At 38.2% G+C, this 23,271-nt stretch overlaps 1 protein-coding gene across 4 annotated transcripts in view; it reads right to left on the minus strand.

Moving 5' to 3' along the window:
- Positions 1 to 23,271, minus strand: part of LOC127439280 (DENN domain-containing protein 1B-like) — a 143,680-nt gene that overhangs the window by 50,582 nt on the left and 69,827 nt on the right. For 2 of the 4 annotated variants that reach the window (XM_051695501.1, XM_051695500.1), the window contains exons 4-10: positions 18,806 to 18,855; positions 17,836 to 17,955; positions 13,573 to 13,642; positions 11,190 to 11,270; positions 10,020 to 10,079; positions 7,969 to 8,022; positions 6,408 to 6,518 (exon numbers count right to left, since the gene is read on the minus strand). In XM_051695501.1, the coding sequence (XP_051551461.1) occupies positions 6,408 to 6,518; positions 7,969 to 8,022; positions 10,020 to 10,079; positions 11,190 to 11,270; positions 13,573 to 13,642; positions 17,836 to 17,955; positions 18,806 to 18,855 (546 nt within the window). The remainder of the gene's footprint in view (positions 1 to 6,407; positions 6,519 to 7,968; positions 8,023 to 10,019; positions 10,080 to 11,189; positions 11,271 to 13,572; positions 13,643 to 17,835; positions 17,956 to 18,805; positions 18,856 to 23,271) is intronic. The other 2 variants (XM_051695503.1, XM_051695502.1) reach the window with 1 other exon arrangement.

Raw genomic sequence — 23,271 nt, forward strand, 5'->3', positions numbered from 1 at the left:
TGACATCGCGCAACGAAGCGACATGATCCCATACATTTTCAATGAGAGCACAGTGTCTTCCGGCGACACGAGCTGTCGCGACCGTTGGTGACAGAGATCACTGCGGGGAGCGACAAGTACAGTTGAGAAAATTTCTACTTTATGCAAATGAAGAGCGACTACCAATGACAGTGAAGACAGAGGAGCTTACATCATCCTTCTCTAGGCAGTGAGTGAGATACTGGAGTCGACCGTTTGTCTTGTTTAATGATATGATGCATTAAGCACTGCTGCAGGTTATATAAAATGCTCTTCCGAGCAGAATGTGCATTTTTAGAGGCAAAAGAACTGATACCTTGTCAAATTAGAATGATATCTTGGTTTTATCAGCAGTATCATCTGTAATCAGCATTTCAAATGCTACTATGGCCGTCCACCAATAATATTAGAGTGGCGGCAGCAGTAGGAATGCCCACCAGCGACACAGCTTGCAGAGTCTAGTGACACCAAGCGACAATGCCGCCAGCAGTGAGAACGGGGCTTGAGCCTGCAGAAGTCGCTGCTGTTTGTTCCATTTCCATTCTGTGACACTGCGGCCTGCGAATGTAACTGCTCTGGATAAGACGTGACCTATCGAGTCACAAAAATAGTGCAGCTTTAATTAACAATAATTTACTGTCTTGCACTTTTGCATATGTAAATGTGTTGTGCAGTTCTCCAAAAATAACGAAAAGGCTTTGGTTGTGACAGATCTAATTTTGTCCGGGCAGTTTAGAAAAAAAATGAATATTTATGCCGTTTCTCACCAAGTGAAGTTTGGTTGATATCAAAGCTTTGAGACCCTTTCTGTACGCAATTTTTTTTCTCAAGGTCCATTTAATGAATCATGCTGAGAGGTCATTGCACTGTAAAGAAACACTTTTCTTTGACTGTGTCAACAGACTGCCATCTAATTTCATAGAGAGGAACCTTTCCGTACCATGTAGAAATGGGCAAGAAAGCTAAATAACAGATTCCAATTAATTTAACAATGTCAACAGACATGCCCAATTGGCTTGATTTATTCTCAGCTTAAAAGTGAAGCTGTGCCTTTTACTTTCAAAGATGAAGGGCAAGTAAAGGAGGTGGCGAAACCTAGATAAACATTAAAAGGTGGAATTCAAAAACAAATTACTCTAGATTTTTTTTCCCACGCAACATGTTAGCTCAAAACAGAGAGTTTCATCATTGCACATGCCAGTCCAGCAAGAAAATCAATCATGATCTCCTTTTTGTGACCATTAAAGAGAAATACCTGTACCACTGCCACTGAATCTATAGTTGCCCCACAATGCACTGTTGGAGTGTTGCTCCTAATAAAATATTTGCCGGCCTAATGAATAATTAATGAAGAAAGCCAAATAGTCACAAAAAGGAGAGTGTATGCTTGATATTGCTTTGAATGTAGAAGCCGTCCTCAAGAACAAATGCTGGATTATGGTTTGTTTGGATGCGGGGCTGGATCCTGCCGAGACCTGCGAGCGCTGGCGGTAATGAGCATGCCATGGACATGTTAAGTGGAGGTCTTCACTATGGAGACCAGCCAGAGATCATATTATACAAAGGTGACCGGCTTCAGAGATGCAACAGATAACAAACAAAGCCGATGTAAATCTGGCCATGTCAAAGAACACATGACACAATCCATATTCGACTTAACTAATTACTGACAGTACTGAAGGTAGAACTGAGGTTTCTTACAAGGAAATGAAAATCAGCTCTGCTATCATTTTATTGTGGCATATGTTTTTAATATTATATTTAAACAGATATTTAAAAAGAATGTTCCAACATAAGGTCTATCAAAGCTCTCTGCACCTAGATTGAAAGTCTATTGGCCAGTTTAGGCCATTGTAAATGCATTTCTGTAATCATGTTTTTTGTTTTTTTGTTTTAAGAAACTTGAGCACGAGTCGAAATTGCTATCTGTGATAATCAACAGAATGCCACAAATGCTTTATAAAAAACATTTAACTGGAAAATTTAAGAGAATACTGCAGTTCACCCAATTTTTCTTTCCAATTCTTTCTGAAGCGAAACACAAAAGGAAGTTTTAATGAATATCACAGTCCATTTTTTCAATGCAATGGCAGTTGATAGTCAATCACTTTAAAGCAAAAAAAAAGGACCCAAAAGTATCATAAAAGTTGCCCATGTGACTCGTGCATTACAATGGAAGTCTTCTAAAGGCATTCGCTATAGGTTTCCTGAATTTTCATTTTTTGTTTTCAGTAAAAATATTGACGTCCATTCAACCATCATGAGTGCTATGAGAGAAGCTTGTTCATGTGAGAATTAGTGTGGTTTTTAGCTACTTTGGTTTAATATTACACTTAAAAGTGAGTCATTATGAACTGCAAATGTATTGAAAATACAGAAATGGATATTCAAATTAAAACTGTCCCTTTCGTGCCTAAGAAAGCACATCATTTGTATTTGAAACGACATGAGGTTGAGTAAATTATGACATCATTTTCATTTTTAGGAGAACTATTTCTAAAAGAGAAGATCATATATGAATTTCAGGACAAAGTTTTGTTTGCTGACACTAAAACGATCTTGAAGGTCAATGCTCAAGCTGATTCATTCACAAATTTATTAAAACGTTTTTATTAAAAAAGACCAGACTTCAATGAGATCAGCAGCAAATATTTCTGCAGCTAAGCAGCATGTTAGAAGCTCTGATAGAAAGAGACCTACAAATTTCTCTTTTAAGGAAAGAAAATAGAAGCTTTTTGCAGTCTTGGTTCAGCAAACTCGGGATTTGCCCAATCAGGTGACAATCCCAGAACTCTCACTTCAAAATCAAACCATATTCATAGTCATCTCTAGGAGTACATTTGTACCATTTTGACATGCTGAGCAATAATATCCAGATAACATCTAAAGGTACACTTTGTAACACCTTTCCAGTGAACCCTATGTAAACAAGTTTACGAACATATTCCCCTACATCTAGGGAGAAGCTGGGGTTCAAAAATATCCATAGTAACTTCTCTAAGAATAGACAAAGACAAAAAAGGTCCTGTTCTTTGATAAGCACAACAAAGCTCATGGTGGAATCTGTGATTGGGGCAGGCTGGAGACTAGAGGTGTGATTCCCTCTGACAAGGGTGACAGTGCCACAGTCTGTGCTGACTTCTGCTTCCTGCGAGACTTCTCTCCTGGCCCTCTCCTTGTTTCCCAATTACCAAGCCGCTCGCTCCCCTCCTGTTGACAAACACACGGCTCTAGCTCTGAGCAGGGGGCGCTGGCACAGATGTATCGCTAACAAGGAGGTGGCATTAAAAAAAAAGTAAAGGTACAGGTAGGGCGCAGAGTGCCAAACACCACTAATCCACTTCCCCCACCACCAACCACAACATGATACCACCAAGAAGAGAACAGGAAATGCCAGAGGAAGACAAAATGTCTATTAAAGGTGTAGTAAGAGATGCTTAAGAAGGAACAAAAACACGTCGACATACTGCTGAGCAGAAGAAAAAAAAAAAGAGTTTGGAAAAAAGTGTGAGGGCAAAAGAAACCTCAGTGGCTAACGCCACAGGCCAAGACGGGATCGGGTCTTGTTAGCATACCACTGACAGCATGATGAGAAGGCGGCTGTCAAGACTCTGGGCCGGCCGAGGGGTCTCGCAGATGAAACGCGCTAGGGCCTCCCAGTTGACTAGTTAGAGGGATCCTGATGCAGCACAATTATACTGGCATATGACAAGACTACACGGGCGGCTGCCTCCCAGAGCCTGCGACATGGTTTTAAAACAGTAGTACTTCTTACCTCTGGTCACAAAACAGCAATAAGTCAACTGATGCATTGCTGTAAGATCATGATTTATTCCTTTGCTTTCCAATACAGGCAAGCACGCGCCCATGTTCTGCTAGACTGACACAGCAGGTACACTGGAGGCCCCAAACATCATGCATAATGGATTCTCTCTTTCTCCTTCTCTTTCCTCTATTTATCCTGTTGGCTCGCTGGAGAAACAGTAGCAGTTGGCTTTGGGCTGACCACACCCTGGCTATCTCTGACTTTAAAACTAGAAATGAAATGAATGAGATCAGCTGATTGTATAAAAACAGACAATGATCTGAGCCAATCATTATTTCCTGTCAAAAGGGGGTGGAAAAAAATGTGCCAAACAGTTAAGCCTACAACTTTGCTTTGTGTGAAAGAAAATGTCTCTTGTGTGAAATTATTATCATCATTACTGGGGCAAAATAAAAATGAAAATGGAAGTTGAAGCCACTGTGGCTTTTTATTTAAATGTAATCAATTCCTACTTGAGGTTTAGAGTGTGCAGACAAAACATTCTGACAAACTTCATGTTTGCTTGCATTCATCAGCAGATACCTTATGTCTAGGAGCTAAAGCATGTCACACAGTTCTGGGAGGCAACGGTAGGCAATCATTTTGATGACAGTCTTTGTGTCCAGCATTTCAGAATAACCAAAGCAACATTTGAGATGCTCTGTGATATTGATGATATTCTCTGAGTGAATTCACAAAGTATTTACATTGCTTGTTGAGGCAGTCACATGATTTTTTGATTTGAAACTATAATTCTAGATACATTCTATAGAAATATATTCACTAAATGTGTTTCCATCATAGTTTATGCACGTCTTCTTATCCAATAAAAAATGTATCCACTTCAAGCATGTGTATATGTTGTTTATTTGCATCTTGAAGTTTCCATTAGCATTTTGTATGCAATATCCCAAAATCTGCATAAAAAGAAGTTTGCTGGAGACCCAGCTAATGACAGTAGAGTAACAAATTGTAAGCTTTGCACTGCTAGATTTTGTTATAGCTAAAGCGGAGGCTTCTTCAGCTAAAAAGGGACAAGCTTTATCATTCAAAATTCAGTTAAAAGTGCTATATGTAAGATTGACAACAAGCATTTGAAATGGGTACTGCAGTCCAAATTCAAAATACTGGAGAGTTGTCTGCCCCAGACTCGAAGCTCATGCGGGTTGCCAGAATTTTGAGACGCTCAACAAGACACATGATAAGATGCGCGGGTTGTCGGTCTCAGACGCGGAGGCAGCTGGGATTCGTCCTCCGCCACCCAGACTGAGGCGAATCGCTACGCAACCACGAGGACTTAAAAGCACGTTGGGAATTGGGCATTCCAAATTGGGAGAAAAACAAAACAAAAGAATATTAATGTAAACTAATAATGAGCATTTTGTATCAGCAGATGTTCTAAATAATCGGTATCGGCACACAAAATATATAACTGTGCATCCCTACTTAAAAACTAAAAATTTGTTAATTTAATAAATTGGCCATATTTTTATACACCTGTGCTTGCAGTCTTGCAGCTGCTTGGGGCTGCCAAGGAACAGAGGAAGACGGATGGTTTCAGGACTTGAGAAGATGAAAGTCTCTACTGAGGTGGAACCTTAATAGCACTTGCCTTCGTAGTAACTCTTTTGGCATATTAGTTTCATAAACTCAAGGTTGCCCACTGTCCCATTCCGCAAAACAGTAAATTACATTAAGAGAGGGTGAAAAAAACTCTATTTACCCAAGAGACTAATGATTTACACATTCTAATCCCTCGTGTCAGTGAGCACACGGAATGAAGGCGGCAGCCCTGAGGAGTAAAATACTCCATGAATTGCGTCATTCCGACAGCCTCCTCCAGAGCTGAGGGGAGCCCCTCGGTTCCGGCACTGGCGGCCGGCACTTGCTCTCCCTCCGCAGATGGTCCTGGGGGGAATTGGAAAGATAGGGAGCGAATAACATCACTCGCCGCTTCCACCAACTGTCGTGAAAGTTTGGACCATCGTCCGCCCCTGTGCGATAAGCACCCACTCCCTTTTTCAGGCAGAAGAGCCAAACAGAAAATATGTGAAAGAGTCAGGGATCTAATAAGTGATAATTTAAAGCTAGCCTGATGCTACAGAGTGCAAGCATGAAGAAAAATAACAAATCAGAGAACTGAATCAGTGTACAGCAGTTCGCGGACACGCAGTTGTTTTTACAATTGTTAAAACAGCAACATTATGTCAGACTTTGTTTTGAGCTGTAATAATTGCAATCCAATTATGACATCCTGATGTCTCAGGACTATGTGTTGAATTGTGACATCATGTATACCATATAATGAGGTAGTTGGAGATATCCAGCCCTAGTGCACAGAAAATGTTACAAGATCTTCTGCATCTTCTACAAGTGAGAAGACTATAGTCTCAAAAAAATAAACTCATCACACATCACGTTAATTTAAGGCAATTCAAAACACACATTACTTGAAATCCAACATCACTTCAAATGGATCCCAAAAGAGATATTTTAATTTATTGTATACAACAATGTATATTGATATTTCTGAACAACAAGAAAGCTGTCTAAAGTGTAAATGAGAATGATAGCGGGAACTCACAGTGCTAAGCTTGCTTGAGGTAATGATGATGCGTCGCTCGTGCAGCATGCTGGCGTAGAGGTGCAACATATTGTTCACATCTACTGCTACAAAGTACTCCGTTAAATTTCTCTGGAAGAAGGGAAAATGGAAGGTGTTTGATGTAGAGGCACTGAAGTTTGACCTTTTATACAACTAAACATATACAGTACAGTACAGAACAGTTGCCCTATAGTACTTGGACACTTCCGCCATACTTAAAAATGTATGTCACTTAATTCGATAAAATAATCACAGCAAGTGGCATCTGCAAACAAAAATGCTTAACCTTTACTAACTGCATTTTTCTGATCCTTTTTTCATGACTACAGTTCACCAACTTGTGGTTAGGTCACTTAAGTAGATGTATGAAGTCTCCCTCAAGTTCATTCAGGTGCCCTTGCAGAGTGACCACAGGTGTATTTCATCACATTAACTATGGACATATTACACTTATACATGACAAACAGAAATTGTTCAAATACTTTGTCTTCATTTTGAGCAATACATGTATTGTTTTGTGATTTAAACCCTAAAATGTATAATGTTTTGCTTGAAAAAAATCAAATAAAAAAGTATTTCTTGCTTTCTTTAAAAGAAATGCCACTTGCTTAGATATCTATACAGGTATGTATATGAATGGTAACACTTTACATTAATGGTCCCTTTGTTAAGGGTTAATAAAGGGATTCATTAATAACTAATAAGTCATTTATAAGTGCATTATAGATGCTTTATAGTTACATGCATAAAAAGTAAGCATGTTACCTTTAACCAATATTTGCAATTAGTGAGCGTTTTAACCTGCATGTTATAAAGGCTTAAAAATTTGTTATTCATACTTGTATTAATCCAAAACATAAAATGCCCTAATTCATGATTTATGTCACAATGTAGCAAAAATAGTCTATTTCAGTAAAATTAAAATAAGAAATAATGCTTTTTTGCTACAATCCACTTTCTTTTATATTCATTACTGTACTGTCTTGAAACCACGTTGATGTCATAAGAATGATGCTACTTCTACTTACCTAGCCCTAGTTACCTGAAGTCCAAAACACTTTTCAGGTCTTCGTGCATATTCACAGTATTTAACGTATAATAAAGCCTGATGACCATTAAACCATTCTAAACTTTTATGTACAGGTTTATAATGTTGGCGACTCCTTATAAATGCTTTGTAGGTGTCCACTTTACATACATTTTCATAGGTTACTAATGTTGAATAATTGTTATTAAGCATTTATAACATGCAAGGTAAAATGGCTCACTGTTTGGGAGGGTTTGCAAGAAAGTCACCCTTTTTAGGCATGTTGTTATAACCACATATCAATGATTTATAATATGTATATAACATGGTTTTCAATGTACTTGTCTTTAATTAACCCCTTTAAAATCCCTACAGTGTAAAGTGTTACCATCATATTTAATTAAATTACTGTAAATTCAGACATTTCTGAGTGCTCAAGAACTTTTTGGGGCCACTTTGTGTGTGTGCACTGTATACTAGGTTTGAAGACAACACAAAATGATTTATACTCACACTTTCAGGTATGGTGGGGAGACCATTCATATCAGGAGCTATGAAGTATGAATGCTGAGGAAAACACACAAAAACAGATAAAGAAAAGGTCACCATCAAGCAACCCTCCTGTTTTAAGTGTTTATGGGCCCTCTTCCTTACTGTCCGTTTCACCACCAACAAACTGTGATCGACATGAACTGTGTCTGTGCTTGTTAACATAAAATATACAGACAACAGATAAAATACATGAAGTCAACAAACGTTGATCCCCTGTGGACACTACCAGAGGCGGCCCCCGCATTGGAAAGAAAGTCTTTATTACGGTACAAAAACCAACTGCTCTGTTCTGACAGTATCAGTGGGGTCTGCCAGGCGTACGTTTGAACAGGCGAGCAGGTTTAATGTCTGGATCAAAGAGGCTCCGGAGCAAAGATCCCACACTGCATGCCAACTTTAGCACTTTTGTTTGTCTGTGCAGCACGCATCGCTCTTTTCCAAGGCACTTTTTCATGTAAAGAGTACCCATCTGTTGCTTAGCATACAGGTTAAACTTTTGCTGCCTTTGCATATGTTCAGTAAACAAATGGAAGCACAGCTCCTCTAATACTTAAAGAGATCTCTTAAAGGGATAGTTCACCCAAAAATGAAAATTCTGTGATCATTTTCTCACCTTCACCTTGTTACAAACCCATTTGACTTCCTTTCTACTCATGACAGATTTTGTTTTTTTTTTTTGGCTGAACAATCACTTAAAATTATTTGGCTTGGATGACAGTGATTAAATGATGACAGATTTGAAGGCATTGCTGTGCAATGTCAAAATGTATCTAGGATTTTCGATGTGTGTGTCCGGAGTTCTTTTGCTATAATCATAAAACATAAACAGTTTGAAGATACCAATAAAGCAGTCAAAGATCTTCCCCACAGTTTTCTTGTCCGTGTGCTGACACATGTTTATTTTCCCACAGTGAGCAGCTGACTGCCCTCTGTGTCGTGGACTGTAGTTCCAGCTGGTGGTGGCTAACACTTTTCAGTGGTGTTTATAAAAATCACACATTATCAGAGCGCTTGTTATCACCGCACTGTGCCTGCCGCTTCCTGTAGTGTGATCAGGATACCAGACCCAGCACCCACCACCACTCCCAAATACACACACACACACAATCTCTGATTTAGTAATTCTGCCCACACAACACTGATGAGAACCCCTCTTCCCAAATTCGACATGCAAACAAACATGATTCCAATCATTTTATTAAAGGAATAGTTCTCCCAAAAATGACAATTATGTCACTTTGGAGAAGTTAAAATGGAACATAACAGAGATAAGTAAACCCTCCACCTGCTGGAAGACGGTTAAGACAATTCCAAGAAATCCCTTAGGGTGACCTGACCAGGCTTTTTAGTTCATCAGATTTGCGCTGTATAGACTACTGTTGCACTGGAGTGTCTGAATGAAGCTTTAGAAAAGGCACATTTTTCTCAGCAATTAGTGCTCCGTGGTTCACTTTGGATGAAAAGCATCTGATAAATGCCAAGCAAAAAGTGAATATCATGAAAATTCCAACAGGAAAAAAACTAGGATTAGTGCCAAGACATGAAATAAAAAGTGTTTCAGTTCGCGTCAAAATAAAATGGCACATCATAATGTTTTACTGTAATGCATTTGAGCAGATATTCAAGGGTTTGTGTTTATTATAAAACTTTTTTAATCCATATTCAGATTAAAAAATAAATGTAGGCTAACGGGCAGAGCATCAAGGAGATTTCTTGAGCACAATTGCCTTTTGCTTTTAATTCGAAAAAGACTTTTGATATTCGAAAAGAGAATACAGCAGAGTGGAAGAGCATGAATAATTTAGCGTCTTTGATTGTTTTCCAGAAAATAAGAAACTGGTAACAAGACCCAGGATGGTTTTTGCCATCCTTTAAAAAAAGGATAGAACTGGTTTATTTGGCAAAATTGGAAAGCTGTCTCCCATGCGATTAGGGCAGCAGCTCTAGATTTCAGAACTGCCCCGTTCATTCTTTTCATCCCTCTCCCTTCAGTGCACTCACTCGCAACTCACCGACTGCCTGCTTCCTGGATCTTTCACAACTTGCCCAGTGGCAAAATGTAAGTGGTTGTTCTTGTGAAATGAAGGAAAGGGTATAGATATATTAAATGCACATCAATGAATAGATGGATTAGACAGACAGACATACAGACAGACAGAAAGACAGATAGATAGATGACAAATGGAAAAAAGACAGACTGACAGACAGACAGATAATAAATGAGGGATGGAAAAAGACAGACAGACCGACAGACTGACTGACAGATAATTAACAAGTGATGCAAAAAGACGGACAGACAGACAGATAATAAATGACGCATAGAAAAAGAAAGACAGACCGACAGACAGACAGGCAGATAATAAATGACGGATGGAAAAAGAAAGACATACCAACAGACAGACAGACAAAAAATAAATGATGGCTGGAAAAAGACAAACAGACAGACCAACAGACAGATAACAAATGAGGGATGGAAAAAGACAGACAGACAGACAGATAATTAATGACGCATGGAAAAAAGTCATACCAACAGACAGACAGATAGACAGGCAGACAATAAATGACAGATGGAAAAAGACAGACCAACAGACAGACAGATAATAACTGACAGATGGAAAAAGAAAGACCGACCGACAACCCATCCATCCATCCAGCAGACAGACAGATAAAAAAGAAAGATGGATGGAAGGATGGACAGACAGACAACTGCAATATTTTTTTGCAGCCTAATGGCAGCAGTAGACAAAATATCCAATAATTTGTAAACTACATCAAAATATAAGTCAAATAATTGTGATTTCAAACTGTGAACATTAAGGAGATGTTAAATCAATACATGATTCTACTACAAAATGTACATATAAGAATAATTAAGCTAACATGAGCATAATATTACTGACAGAAACATCATCCACTTCTCTGTTGACTGACACTTCACAAATCACTCAAAAGGTTCCACAGTGCTTGTGTAATCATGTTTAACTAGTTACAATCTCTGATAGAGGGTTTGTCATTGACTGGCAGCTCCTTAAGACGGTGTTAACCTATGCTTGCTGCTGGATTTGATGAGTTGCACAAGTGGCCATTAGGGTTAATGCTGTCCAGCCGGCTCTTATCAGAGTGAGAGGCTGTTGGTCCTACTTCTGTTTCTAAACAAACCGTCAGCCCTCCCTGGTACCTACCACACTCAGATTAACTGGCATATTCGGCTTTGGCACGGGGTGGTTGTGCAGCGTTTCCAACATGTCATTCAAGTTATCTTCCTGTGAGGTGAACAAGACAAACATTAAAAATAAATAAGAACAAAGAAAAATACACAAGCGCTTATATGAACAACGGAACAAATAAGAAAGGAAAAGCACCCTATTTCATGATTTAAGGTACTTAGCATAAAGTATTCCTACAACACTCTACGGAATAGAAATATATCTGACTGACACACATTTAACGAGCGATCCTGAGGTTAAGAGACTGTAAGCTAGGCTGCGGCAGACGCTTATTATTCCAGGGATGATTTATGGCGAACATTGGCTGTTCGTAATTAACCAAAGGTCTTTGCTTAGAGCGGGTGATTTTAAGAAGCCATTGGAGAACTGCTGTTCCACAAAACAGGCCTCAGGATTCTAACACTGAGCTTTTATGAGCTTTTATGACAAGAGTGCAGTTTACCCTCTCAAACTTGGTATAGAATACAGATGCTGTTGCTGTTTAACCATAGTTTGACATCGAATCGTTAGGCATATATTTAGATAGCCTTTTTTGTAAGCGAGTTCCCAGATTAGCTATGTGGCGAGAGCTTGCAGCATATATGTCCGTGTGTTTGTACATATGTGTGTGTGGGAGTGTGTAAGCGGCTGTCACGAGAGCCTGGATGCTCACACGCATGGTCAGTAACACAGCCTGAGGAAACACTTCATTTACCCTCGCCATAAACCTTCATCACTCTTGTCCTTCCTTGTCAGTCAATGCCGCCTCACGCGGAACGGCACAGCAAAAGTCAAGCCAATCATGCTTACAAGCTCACCAAACTATTCATTTAATCCACATGCTAGATTTTAGTTTATCAAAAATAAATAAGTAAATACATAATCAAATAAAAAGTTAGTAAAAAACAAAACAAAAAACATTCAAATTAAAACGATAATTTTTGTTATATTTTAGGTCTCATGAAATATGAACAGAACAAATTTTTGTGTAACTCATAAAGCCATCTGGATGTAAATTGATACATTCAATGCAAATTTCTGTGTAAAGCGTTTGTAAAATCATTCTTACGCAAATTGTTACATTCAATAGAAATTTCTTTGTAAATGGTTTGAGAAACCATTCTTGCGTACATTTTTATAATCGTAACCCTGAAAATGAAAAGGCACAAAGCTTGTACATAAATGTAAAAAATAAATAATAATACAAATAAAAAAAATAAAAAATTGTGCTAAAATGAAATACAAGTGACATTTAGCGATTTATTTAGTTATTTATTCAGTTTACACAGAAATTCATTTTATGAATGACACCCAATTTGTTGGTGTATTCAAATTATTTGTATGTAGTAATTATTTGTTAAAGTAACACTTTATCTTCCCAAAAGACAAATTTCTGAAAAGCATATATGCCATCTGTTAAAGAATAAAGATATTAGTCTAGAATTTAGTCACTCTGAATGAAGTGTCTTCTAAATGTCTTAAATGTAAAGGTAAATAATAAAGAGTGAGAAAAGTGCAAAATGAATGAAATAGGGGAAAAAAAAATGTGTCCTGGTACTGCAATGGGTCGATGACACGGATCATCAAACTGTTTTACTTCCTGGACCCTCTGACTCCCAGTGTACTTATACCATGATTTGTTTATGTAGAGGAGGCTTGGTCTTCCTCACTTTCAGCGGCTCCGTTTCGCATATCTGAATGACAGCCTACTGATAGGGAAACCGAGCACTTCTCGGAGTTTGCTTTTCTCTTAAAAAATGGCTCCACACAGACTCTGTTTTTCATGTTAGCTTAATATTTTCAACCCTTTACTAATTCAAACTTTCCTTCCTCTCCTACTGCTATTAAACTTTCAAAAAGAAAATTTGGCACAGTGTATTTCCTGACAATTTGTTTTCTTGTATATCATAAAGACTGACTTTTTGTTCGATGCTCCGTCTGTTAAATGTCAACAACGCTGCAAGCAAAGCGCAACCAATCAACTGTGCCTGTTTCACTGAGTTTGATTATAGATGACATTTTTCTTTTTCATCTCCTTTGTCTTTTGAAACAAATAAAACACTAAAGTTTCATTTTCCAGTGGCATTTTTGGTTCAGAAGTTGAATGGCAGGAATGCTATTTTCAGTGCTATTTGTGACATTAGTAGTTTGCCCAACAGGGTGTCTAGTGCTCGGCCACATGAAAAGCAAGAACGTAAGCAGAAAAGAAAGTTCTTGTTAGCAATTTTTAATTTAGACACAAAATATGTTCAACGTCTTGCAAGAATTACAATTATGGCTACTGTTTGATTTGTTAAAACACAGAAACGTTTGTTAATGGGTCATGTCCATTGCGAAAAAGTCAAGTTAAAGACCTTACCTGGTTTTTGGATAAGTAGTCTGCAAGAGTATTTAGCAGCTTATAGTAAATCTCGAACCATGGGAGATAGCTATCAAAAAAGAGAGAAATTATTTTTATTCAATTAATAATAATAATAATTTTAAAAAAAATTAAAAGAGTATTCAAAAGGGCCCCCAAGGGTACAGTGCTGTACTTCCATACAACCATCTCCTGTTACTTTTTGTACCATTAATGTAGTTTATTCCTTCTGTGCAGTCATGTCTCACTTTGACTTTTAACCTAATAGGCTTTGGGCATTTTTAGCGACAGTGAACCTTATTATCACATTCTTTGTACTCACTGACACTTGCATTTTCAACATTCCAGCCACGACTGCACTTTGAGGAGTGGGCTAAATAAAGTATTTGGTTTCTTCAACAAAAACATGACTGGACCACTGTAGCCTGTAATAAACGAAGGATGGGATGGTTTACAAGCATGCTGTGCCCAGATGCACAAGCTTGAGCTCAAGAGCTTTTTTTTTAATCTGTGATTTTTGATAGAGATCTTAAAATTCATTTCCTAGCAGGATTTAAAAAAAAGTAATTTACACATATCACTTTGTATTAACTAATCACACAATATCTAGCCAAGAGATACTTCAAGTATCTGCAACACTTTGTTTTAGCCTGACAGAATCTTGGCAAAGTTAACAGGCCTTTAAAGATGGAACGCAGCCAATGTGTTGTTTTGGCTTGAAGGTTGCAAGAACACACACCATTTATTTTGTTATGCAATCTAGTGAAAAAATGTGGCCTGCTAGCGAGCTCTGACTTTTTTTTTCCTTGTATGTAGGCGTGATTACAACATTCATTTCGACTGAAATCTCACACTTATCCGAGACCGATTACATCAGCTATTCATTTCAAACGTGGAGCTTAAATTTGTGTTTGTCACAAATGCTTGATTACCTTAACTGGCAAAAGAAAAAGAATTTTAAATTGATGGATAACTAGAAACGCAGCACTTTAAGACAAAGAAGAAAAAGGTTTTATTTTCTCTGATCCTAGAAACACGCGATCTTGACTGGAGATCTTTCACCTCTTTTTTTTTTTTTTTTTTTTTTGATCTTTCCATGGGTCAGTGAGCTCTCCAGCAGACTGGAATTAACAGACAACAAAAAACACCACTAAGTGTATATAATGCAAATTTTCATATTGCTAAATCTGTAGAGGGGGTCAGTGGCTCGCCGTTCCCAGGAACGTGCACTCAGGCGTGAGAGTTTAAAGTCTGGGTGACCATTAACCTAAAACAATCATCTCTTAACATGCCAATATTTTGACATGCATGACGATATTCGCAAACCAGGTCACACTATCTCAATTAAATGTGTCTATGCAAATCGCACACTGACAAGAAAAACTGTTCCACAGACTGGATTGCGATGTACAAAAAAAAACTCCACTGTTTAGGTTATCGTGATGCATTGTTTTAAATATCAGAATGGGCTGACACCTTTCTGAAGCTCCTCGCATAGCACAACAAAAAGAAAAATCATTATCTCGCTCTGTCTTGTTTCTTGTTTAAAATGCAAGGCTCCTGCATGCTAATCCTTCATTTTTCACATGTGAAGGGGATTTAAACGAGAGCCTCCCTTCTCAGAAAGGCGCGACAGGCCTCAGAGAACACAAACACTCATTATACTCCTAAATGAGAACATGTAAATCTTTTGTTATAAAGTCAAATAAATCACTGCTCTATGATCATAAGACTTCAGTTTATGAAGATATCCGGGGAGGAATACCTTTCACAAAATCCTGTTTTTTTTATATATAGATAAAGTAGAAGTACATTTACTTCTCGTTTTAATTATTTTTTTTTCAATAGGCTGAGGGGAGCACGGCACTCCACCCCAATCTCTTCACAGCTACTTAGTAAAAATGTGTTTGTATTCAGCAAATCCTCTGATAGAGGAACATTCATCACGTTGAACTGTGCTGAGGCGAGCCAATCTCTACGGCCCTTTTAGCTTCTCAGCTTGGAATAATGTTGTGTGTACTTGGAAAGTAAACCAACTTATCGGTGTCTTACTGGCAATCCCTAACAAACCTAATCCTTTTCATCAGATAAGCTAAAGCAAATGGTTTGATAACCAAAAAAGAAAAGAAAAAAAGAAACTGACCACCAATGAACGTTGTAAGAGAATGTGCAGGCCAAGACATGATTAGAAAATACTAATTTCGATTTTTAAGAATTAAGTGTAAAAACTTACAGTATTCACTTAAATTTGTGAAAACACTCTTGGTTTTCTTAGCTGAAATTTAACTTTTGTAATGAGAGTTGTTGGGTTTAATTTAAGATCTAAATCCATCTAAAGTCACACTGCACATTTATTTTGAAATTTTACACTGCATACACGGTATTACCACATTGTTAGTTTGTCCTATGCGCATGTACAATGTAATAGCCTCTTAAATCAACATGCATCCTAAATCATCAGGAGGTATTTAGGAGACAGCTTGCACCTTGTATCCTTCCCAGGATGAGATATGATCACGACTTGACTTTTCCTGCATTTAATGTTCAGCAAAGGGAAGGAAATATCGCTAAGTGACCACTGACTGAAGAAAACCTTTGCTGTCTGCACGAGACGCCAAGTCGGGTCCCAGTCATCAAATAAAACAGGCGAGAGAGAGTGTCTATTTCATCTGGGGTCTCGCAGATGTCCAAAGGCTATTTGCTCACGTCGTGACAGAGTGTCCGAGGGCTGAATGGGCAGAGAGGGTGGGGTAAAATGGCATGAGTATGTTTTTGAAGTGGTTTGGCCTGAAGGAACCTTGGCCTATTTGGCCTTGGCTAAACCTACAAAGCTACAAAGGGCTGTCCACATAAAACTGTCCCTCTCATTAGGCAACTTCCTTGTGTAAGCTTAGGTGACAATTTTATGGTCCCAGCACTTCAACAATCACAAGGACGCAAACTGTTTTAATTGCTTTTGTTTTATATTCATGTGGAGAGTCAGTGAGTAAATGTGTGTACATGAGAAAAAATATTTAATTTAACCAACATTTTTAGAAGACCTAAAATGTATATTATTTTTTTTATATATACTGTATATTTTCATAAATAAATATGTTTTATATATTTTAATAAACTCAAATATAATTTCATCAGTTCTATGTTATACATCTAAATACTGGGGCTTAAAAATCCATTACATTGTTTTATTGTTTAATGTTGTAGCATTATTTTATATTATTACTGTACATTTTATAGGGGGAAAAAACTGAAGGATGAATAAAAAAAGAAATCAAGTTCTCACACCTAAACTAATTTATTCCCAAAGATATTTCCTCTATCCTTCTTTAAAATGGGGTGGAAAAACAAAACTTTCTTTAAGTCTTTTGTTACATTTGTCCATGTTCTTTCCAAACAGACCACATAAACAAAGAGAGGTCTTAAAAGAGAAAAAAAGGACTAAAACTTTGCATGCATTTCTTAATCTGAATGAAGGAAGCCATGCAAACTACTCAGAATGCATAATGAATTTTATACATCATATGTCAAATGAATAAGCATGTAAAACTCAGTGAAAGGGACAGGGGAGACTCTTGCTAATTGGCAGCAGGGCTTCATGCATAATTATTGGTGAACCGTCTCTGGCATGCCTCTGTGCCTGAATAACGAGGGGAGAGAAAGGGAAGAAGAAAAAAAAAACAAAGACCATCCAGGCCAGGGAGGGAGGAGGCGAGATCTTGACGGCAGCTCATCATGACGATGATAAACCTGCGATTGTCCATCAATATCGTGTAGACGGAGAGGAAAAAAATGATGATATGTCCCAGTTGTGCTGCTCTGAATTACTGAATGTAATTGTATTATTAAATACAGTGGTTTGCATTCATGTAATGCACACTATTCTAATAGTAGTTTTTCATTCTCAGTGGAATGGTTCAGATAGAGCATATGAAAGCAATTGCTATTTTTTCATCATCTAAAAAAAAACACACGAAAAAAGTATTCCTATGTGTTGATTACTATTTCATGAAAGTGAATTGTTTATTTCAAATCCCAGAAAACAGAAAAATATTTCTTTATAATTGTCTATGAAGAACAAAGTTTAAGTAACTAAACTAAAAACATGTCAACATTCTACACTAGATTTTCTTATAAACACACACACACAAAAAATGATTTTCTGCAATAGATTTTTAAAATTAAAATGACTCGGTCAGAATTTCAAATGTTTGGAAGAAAAAGAAAAGAAAAAAAAAACAAGAGTCAGAGGGATTCTTCACGTACCTGAGTAAGCAGATGCAGACCCTGCAGCCGGAGGTCAGCCGACAGAAACCAAACCTCTGCTTGCTCTCAATGTCTGTGAGCACGAATGTAAAGTTCTGGCCCACCTGAGACTGGGAGACTCTGCCCAGCCAGAGACACAAAGAAGAGAAACAAAGTTTAAAATGAATAACCTTCTTATTAAATTAGACTCTTGGTGCTCACTAACATTTGATGGGAAACTGTGAGTATGTGTGAGTCAACTTTAATCATATCTGAAAAGATTAAAAAAAAAAATCACGAATAAATAAATAAATTAACAAAAGCTTGTGAGTTAAAATGAAAATACTGAGGCAAAAACACAGAAAACTGTATTTACCCATTAGCTAAAATGGCATGCTTTATCCTATATTTTTTCATGCAGTCACTGATTTCTATCAGTAATTATAACAGTCACAGATTCAGAAAGGTTATATTAAGCTCAGTTTATTTTCACACACAGGTTAATTCCTATTCAAAGGTGGTAGTGTTGTTCTTCTCCACTAGATGGCAGCAAGAAAGCTTCAGCTGAGAGGAAGTGAATTTCTCCAACAGCACATAAAATATACAACAGCACTTTTCATTTCCATGAATCCACAAGCCAAAATACACACACACTGCTGTGAGAATAAGTTGTTCATTTAGAGATATGTATGACATTACGCAAATTAGAACAGACATGCAAATACATTGTTTACTGCTGGTGGAGATCTTCATTTCTATATATATATATAAGATTTATTTCTATTGATTTCTCAAACATATTATAAACAGAACTACTATTGAAATCTAAGAAGGTGTTTGGCCCCACCCTTTGAGTCATTTATGAGAGCCTCTTTTGTATGTGTGAATTTAATGTGTTTGTGTGTATTGTATAAACAATGTCCTCTTCTTTTTCCCAATTCACACGTGTTCATTAACCGTTTCCCGCAAGATGATTGCAGGGGAATCTTACCTTTCCACGTCAAATGGGAAGCAGAACTTAGGCACTGTCTGCAGGACCTCCTAGAAACATGAGAGATGAGAGAATGACATTACAGAACATTCAAAGAATGACATCCACTACTGGCACACAACTGCAAAAGAGTTGCACACACTGGGTGTGTCAGCATCTCATATATTACATTACATTTAAGTCTTTCAAAGGACATTCCCTAATCAATGACAAATGCTATGAAAGTGAATTTTGTTTTAGGATATTACATTTTCCGAAAGTAAAAATGCCCATGTAAAACTTATCTAGTGTGTTGTGGGTGGTTGCTAATGTGAGTGATTTTTAGCAACTTGGTATGAGGTTGTTAGACTGTTCAGGATGTATTTTAGATTGTTACATTCCGGCCCAAGTCATAAGAACATAAATCAAAGGTATTTTTTCCCACTATTTTCATCGTCCACCAATCTGAATGCTTAGAAAAGTAATAGCACACCTCTCCTCAATAAGCAGCATGATTTGAGGTATCATTCATACCCATTGCACGAACAGTGCAGGACAAATTACACAATGAAATTTAATGCTGCGTTCACATCCTGTTGGAACTACTGTAATTACAAGATGACAATTCTGAGATTCAATGCAGAGCTGTTCACATCCTCGGACTGAGAAATAATTTGTTCTATGGCAACATTCATAACATCAAAATGGATCCATGTGCAACTTTGTTGTTGATGGCAGCAAGGCCATAACCATGTCTTGAACACTGGGAGGGGGGACCAAACCATTTTGGGGGTGGGGGGGTCACGGGTGTTGAGGTCATAAATATAATGGCCCTCTATGGTCCTTTAATATAGTAAAGGCTCTGAATACAATAATTTTCTGAATAAAGTCTTGAAATCCAGTGAAGGCCCAAAATTTGATAATTTATGGTTTTAAAAGATACATGTATTTTTAAAGTTCACACAGTACAAGACAAACACTGTGTCTGCATTGCTAGCAATTTGCCTGTTTCAGTCATCTTTTCTTTCTTTTTTGTGCTGTCTCAAAGAAAAGATGAATATATTTGCATTAAGAATATATGACACTGTCCTTGCCAAAACCTAAAAGCACAATAGCAGTCACAAGTCTTACCATGTTCTAATTCTGATCTGAGGGTGATAATAATACTCTACTTTGTGTTTTGATTTTTTAAAGATAATGTTCTTAGACAATGTCGAAAGAATTTTCTAAAAAAACTACTTCAAAAGCCTGCCAGATAACCACATTCATTCAATTCCTTTACAATATACACACACTCACTCTTTGTCTTAAGCCTGATTCGCTGAAAACTGCTCCGTTGAATGACATACAAAATCACGTACATGACGTATTTTAAATTCAAAATGGCGAATTTTTGCCAAATGGTGAATAGTTTGCACCCTTGAAAATTAATGTCGGTTCTTACAACATTTCATTCATAAAACAGTGGTCAAATATTGCATGTTTAGTTAAATACTTACATCTCACATGACACTAACACTCTTCACCTGAACTGCTTGCTGATGCGCAGCGCTGGAATAATCCACGAGGGTCCTGCTTAGTGTAGTCACACCTTCATCAATTTGATTGGCTATCTCACATGACATTGACGAGCGGTGCAGCAGAACAGCAACAAGGATATCAATTATTGGGGGGGGGGGGCAATCTGGCCATATCTGATTATTGGGGGGGACTTGTTTCCCTGAAAGTATATTCTGGTTATGGCCCTGGATGACAGCAAAATATTTAATCACTACATTAGTTCATCTCTACATGTTATTGTGCAATGTTTAATAACAAAAATGCACTCCAGGTACCACTGGCTAAAATTAAATGCCATCTGAAAAAGAAATATATGGAAACTACTTTTAACTGTTGATTCCACTGCCATGCTGGTTCTTCTTACATAACGTCAAGAATGTCAAGCTAGAACTTTCATAGAATTCTCGGTTTCCATCTTCTAATTATGAGTTCTACGAAGACATGTTCAGTTTTTACAAGTCAGATTAAGGTAATTCCAACATGAGGTGAACGCACCATAATACTTAGAGTTAGAAGTTTGTTAAAAAATGGTAAGTTGAACAGTAATTGACCAATGAGGGCAAGTAAATGCGTGAATTAATGGACGTAAATTAGCTGACGTATAGGGGAGGTTATCCAAGGCTAAAATAATTAGCAGCCATTAGCTCATTGATCGTTGTGCTTAAGCTGGGGAAGGTGTGGGGACGACAGATTGTTGGGACAATGGCTGAGCAGCACCAGGGGTTCAGAGGAGGTGTAGAGGGGGAAAGAAAGGAGTCCCTGCCTTAAGGGCTTTATCTTCCTGCACACCCCCAGAGGGAGAGTCCTCGCACCATCAGCATATGGATTTCCAGAGCCAGCTCTATGTCACATGGGTTAGCCACATCTGGCCAGTCCTGTACTGTAGCCTAGCTATGTGGAACTGCAATGATCCCCTTTTCAAAGTATAAAAGGTTGCCACCATTCAAAGGAACGGTGTGTGTGTTTGGGGATGACTGGGTAGTTCAAATGTGACATGTGATATGTGACCATGTGCAACACCATAGCCATACAAGTTGCTGTTTGTTTGGGAGTAGAAATTTAGATTGAATTCTTTTAATGTGTGCTAGCCTGCAAGTGTGTCTGTTTTACTTGCATATATGCAGACACGTCGCAGATGATGACTGGTTGTTTTTTTCCTCAGTGGGAGGCGATGGTGGTGATGGGGGAAGACAGAATGAGAGAGTTAGTATGTGATGCAGAGAGTGGCAAGGAGATTGAAGGCTCTGGCAGGCAAGAGAGGAACGTTGGCAGCGGCAGAAACATCCACGCCGTATGTGACTGCTACTATCATTAACTCCTATAGGCGCTTCCCCTGAGTGTTTATGCCAAGCTGCGCCACACTTTTTTTTTCAGTAGCGTATGCAAACGGACGCTATGCAAATAAAATTGTCTGCTTCGCAGATGCTGAAGTTGTAGGTCCCATGCTGGCCTCATCTGATTTCCGCCAGTCAACACTGGTCTCTGCTGTCAATCTCAGTCGCTTTAGGGGAACTAGCAATGAATTTCACACTGGAAATTGCACTTGGACTAGACGAAAGGCAATATTAGTAATGGCATGCAGCTGAACGAATGCATTCATGATGTCAGGAACAGTGTGTCAGGGGGAATCAGTGTCTAAAGGATTAGATAAATGCAAGGAAAGCTATAATTAAGAGCGCTGATATGGCAAAGATGTGTTAAAAACCTGTGTCTTGCTCCACAGCAAAAAGAAAATGTATATTGTGCAAAACCACAATCAGCTTTAGCTAATTTCATTAAAGTTAGAGTTCATTTTACTTCTGTAACGTAACGTATTTACTTTGAAACAGTAGTGAAACAGGACATGCAATGATGCTCAAACAAGACATTCGAAGTGAAAAAAACCCAACAAAAACAAAGGGGAGGACTGGGAAATTAACTGGATAGTGAAAAGTTCCTATATGACAGGTAGTTGGAGGGGAGTGGCTAACATACAGTATAAGACGTCTCGGTGATGTCAGTCGAAAAGTAAAGTCGATTTAGATTTGGACAAGTTGCATTTGATACAAGATTCTTCTTCTTTGGAACATCGTGTACCAATTAATCTTTCACAATAAGAACAGGAGCATGTGTTAAGAAAGAAAATGAAGTAAATTTTGATTTCATGTTGACTTTAAGTGTATTTTCAAATCCATTTACATCCGTTAAAACCAAGCCACTGAGCTCCTAGAACCCAAGTGAAACTTTCTCACGATTCTCCTCAAGGTCTTAGTAGAAGAACTGCTGTACACATGTGCATTACGCACCTTGTTTCTTCTCGCTCTTTTATTACCATTCATCCAGGTGATCTGGGGACTATGCCAAAGCGAGCTCAGGGAGGAGATTCGGATCGTGTGAAAAGCTGGAACGTGAGATGCTATCGTTCCTGTTGTTCGGTTGTACTGTTTTTTCCCTTTTCCTGCCTCCCTCCCAACCATTTTCCCAAGACAAAAGAATATAAAACAGCTAATGCATTTACAACTCACTGGAGGAGGCAGGGTGAACTCTGCAGGCTGTATTATTTATTTACTGTTGAGACAGGGATATCACTCAGTGAGACAGCAGTCTCCATTCCCCCATGGTCCCACTGCGGAGGCCTGCAATCACAACCTCTCCTCTGTCTCTCTTTCTCTCTCTCCCTCTGCTCCACCACCAGCATTTATAACAGCCCCACGCTAGTGGGAGATGCTACCGCTCCCTTCCAGAACTCCCTGCAGAGGAATGGAGCTTCTCATGGGCTGGATGCAAGCAGCAGATTTAGCATTGTCATCAGCAGTGGCAGATATCAGGGGATGGGCTGCTCTTAGACAGTAGCACAGCACTGGGCTACATTCAGCTTCTGCAAAATGGATACGTTCAAGCCACCAGCCAAAGTGACGGTTGTTATTTTTTTTGTGAATTGTACATGA

This window comes from Myxocyprinus asiaticus, chromosome 50 (genome assembly GCF_019703515.2).
Source record: "Myxocyprinus asiaticus isolate MX2 ecotype Aquarium Trade chromosome 50, UBuf_Myxa_2, whole genome shotgun sequence".
Taxonomy (NCBI): domain Eukaryota; kingdom Metazoa; phylum Chordata; class Actinopteri; order Cypriniformes; family Catostomidae; genus Myxocyprinus; species Myxocyprinus asiaticus.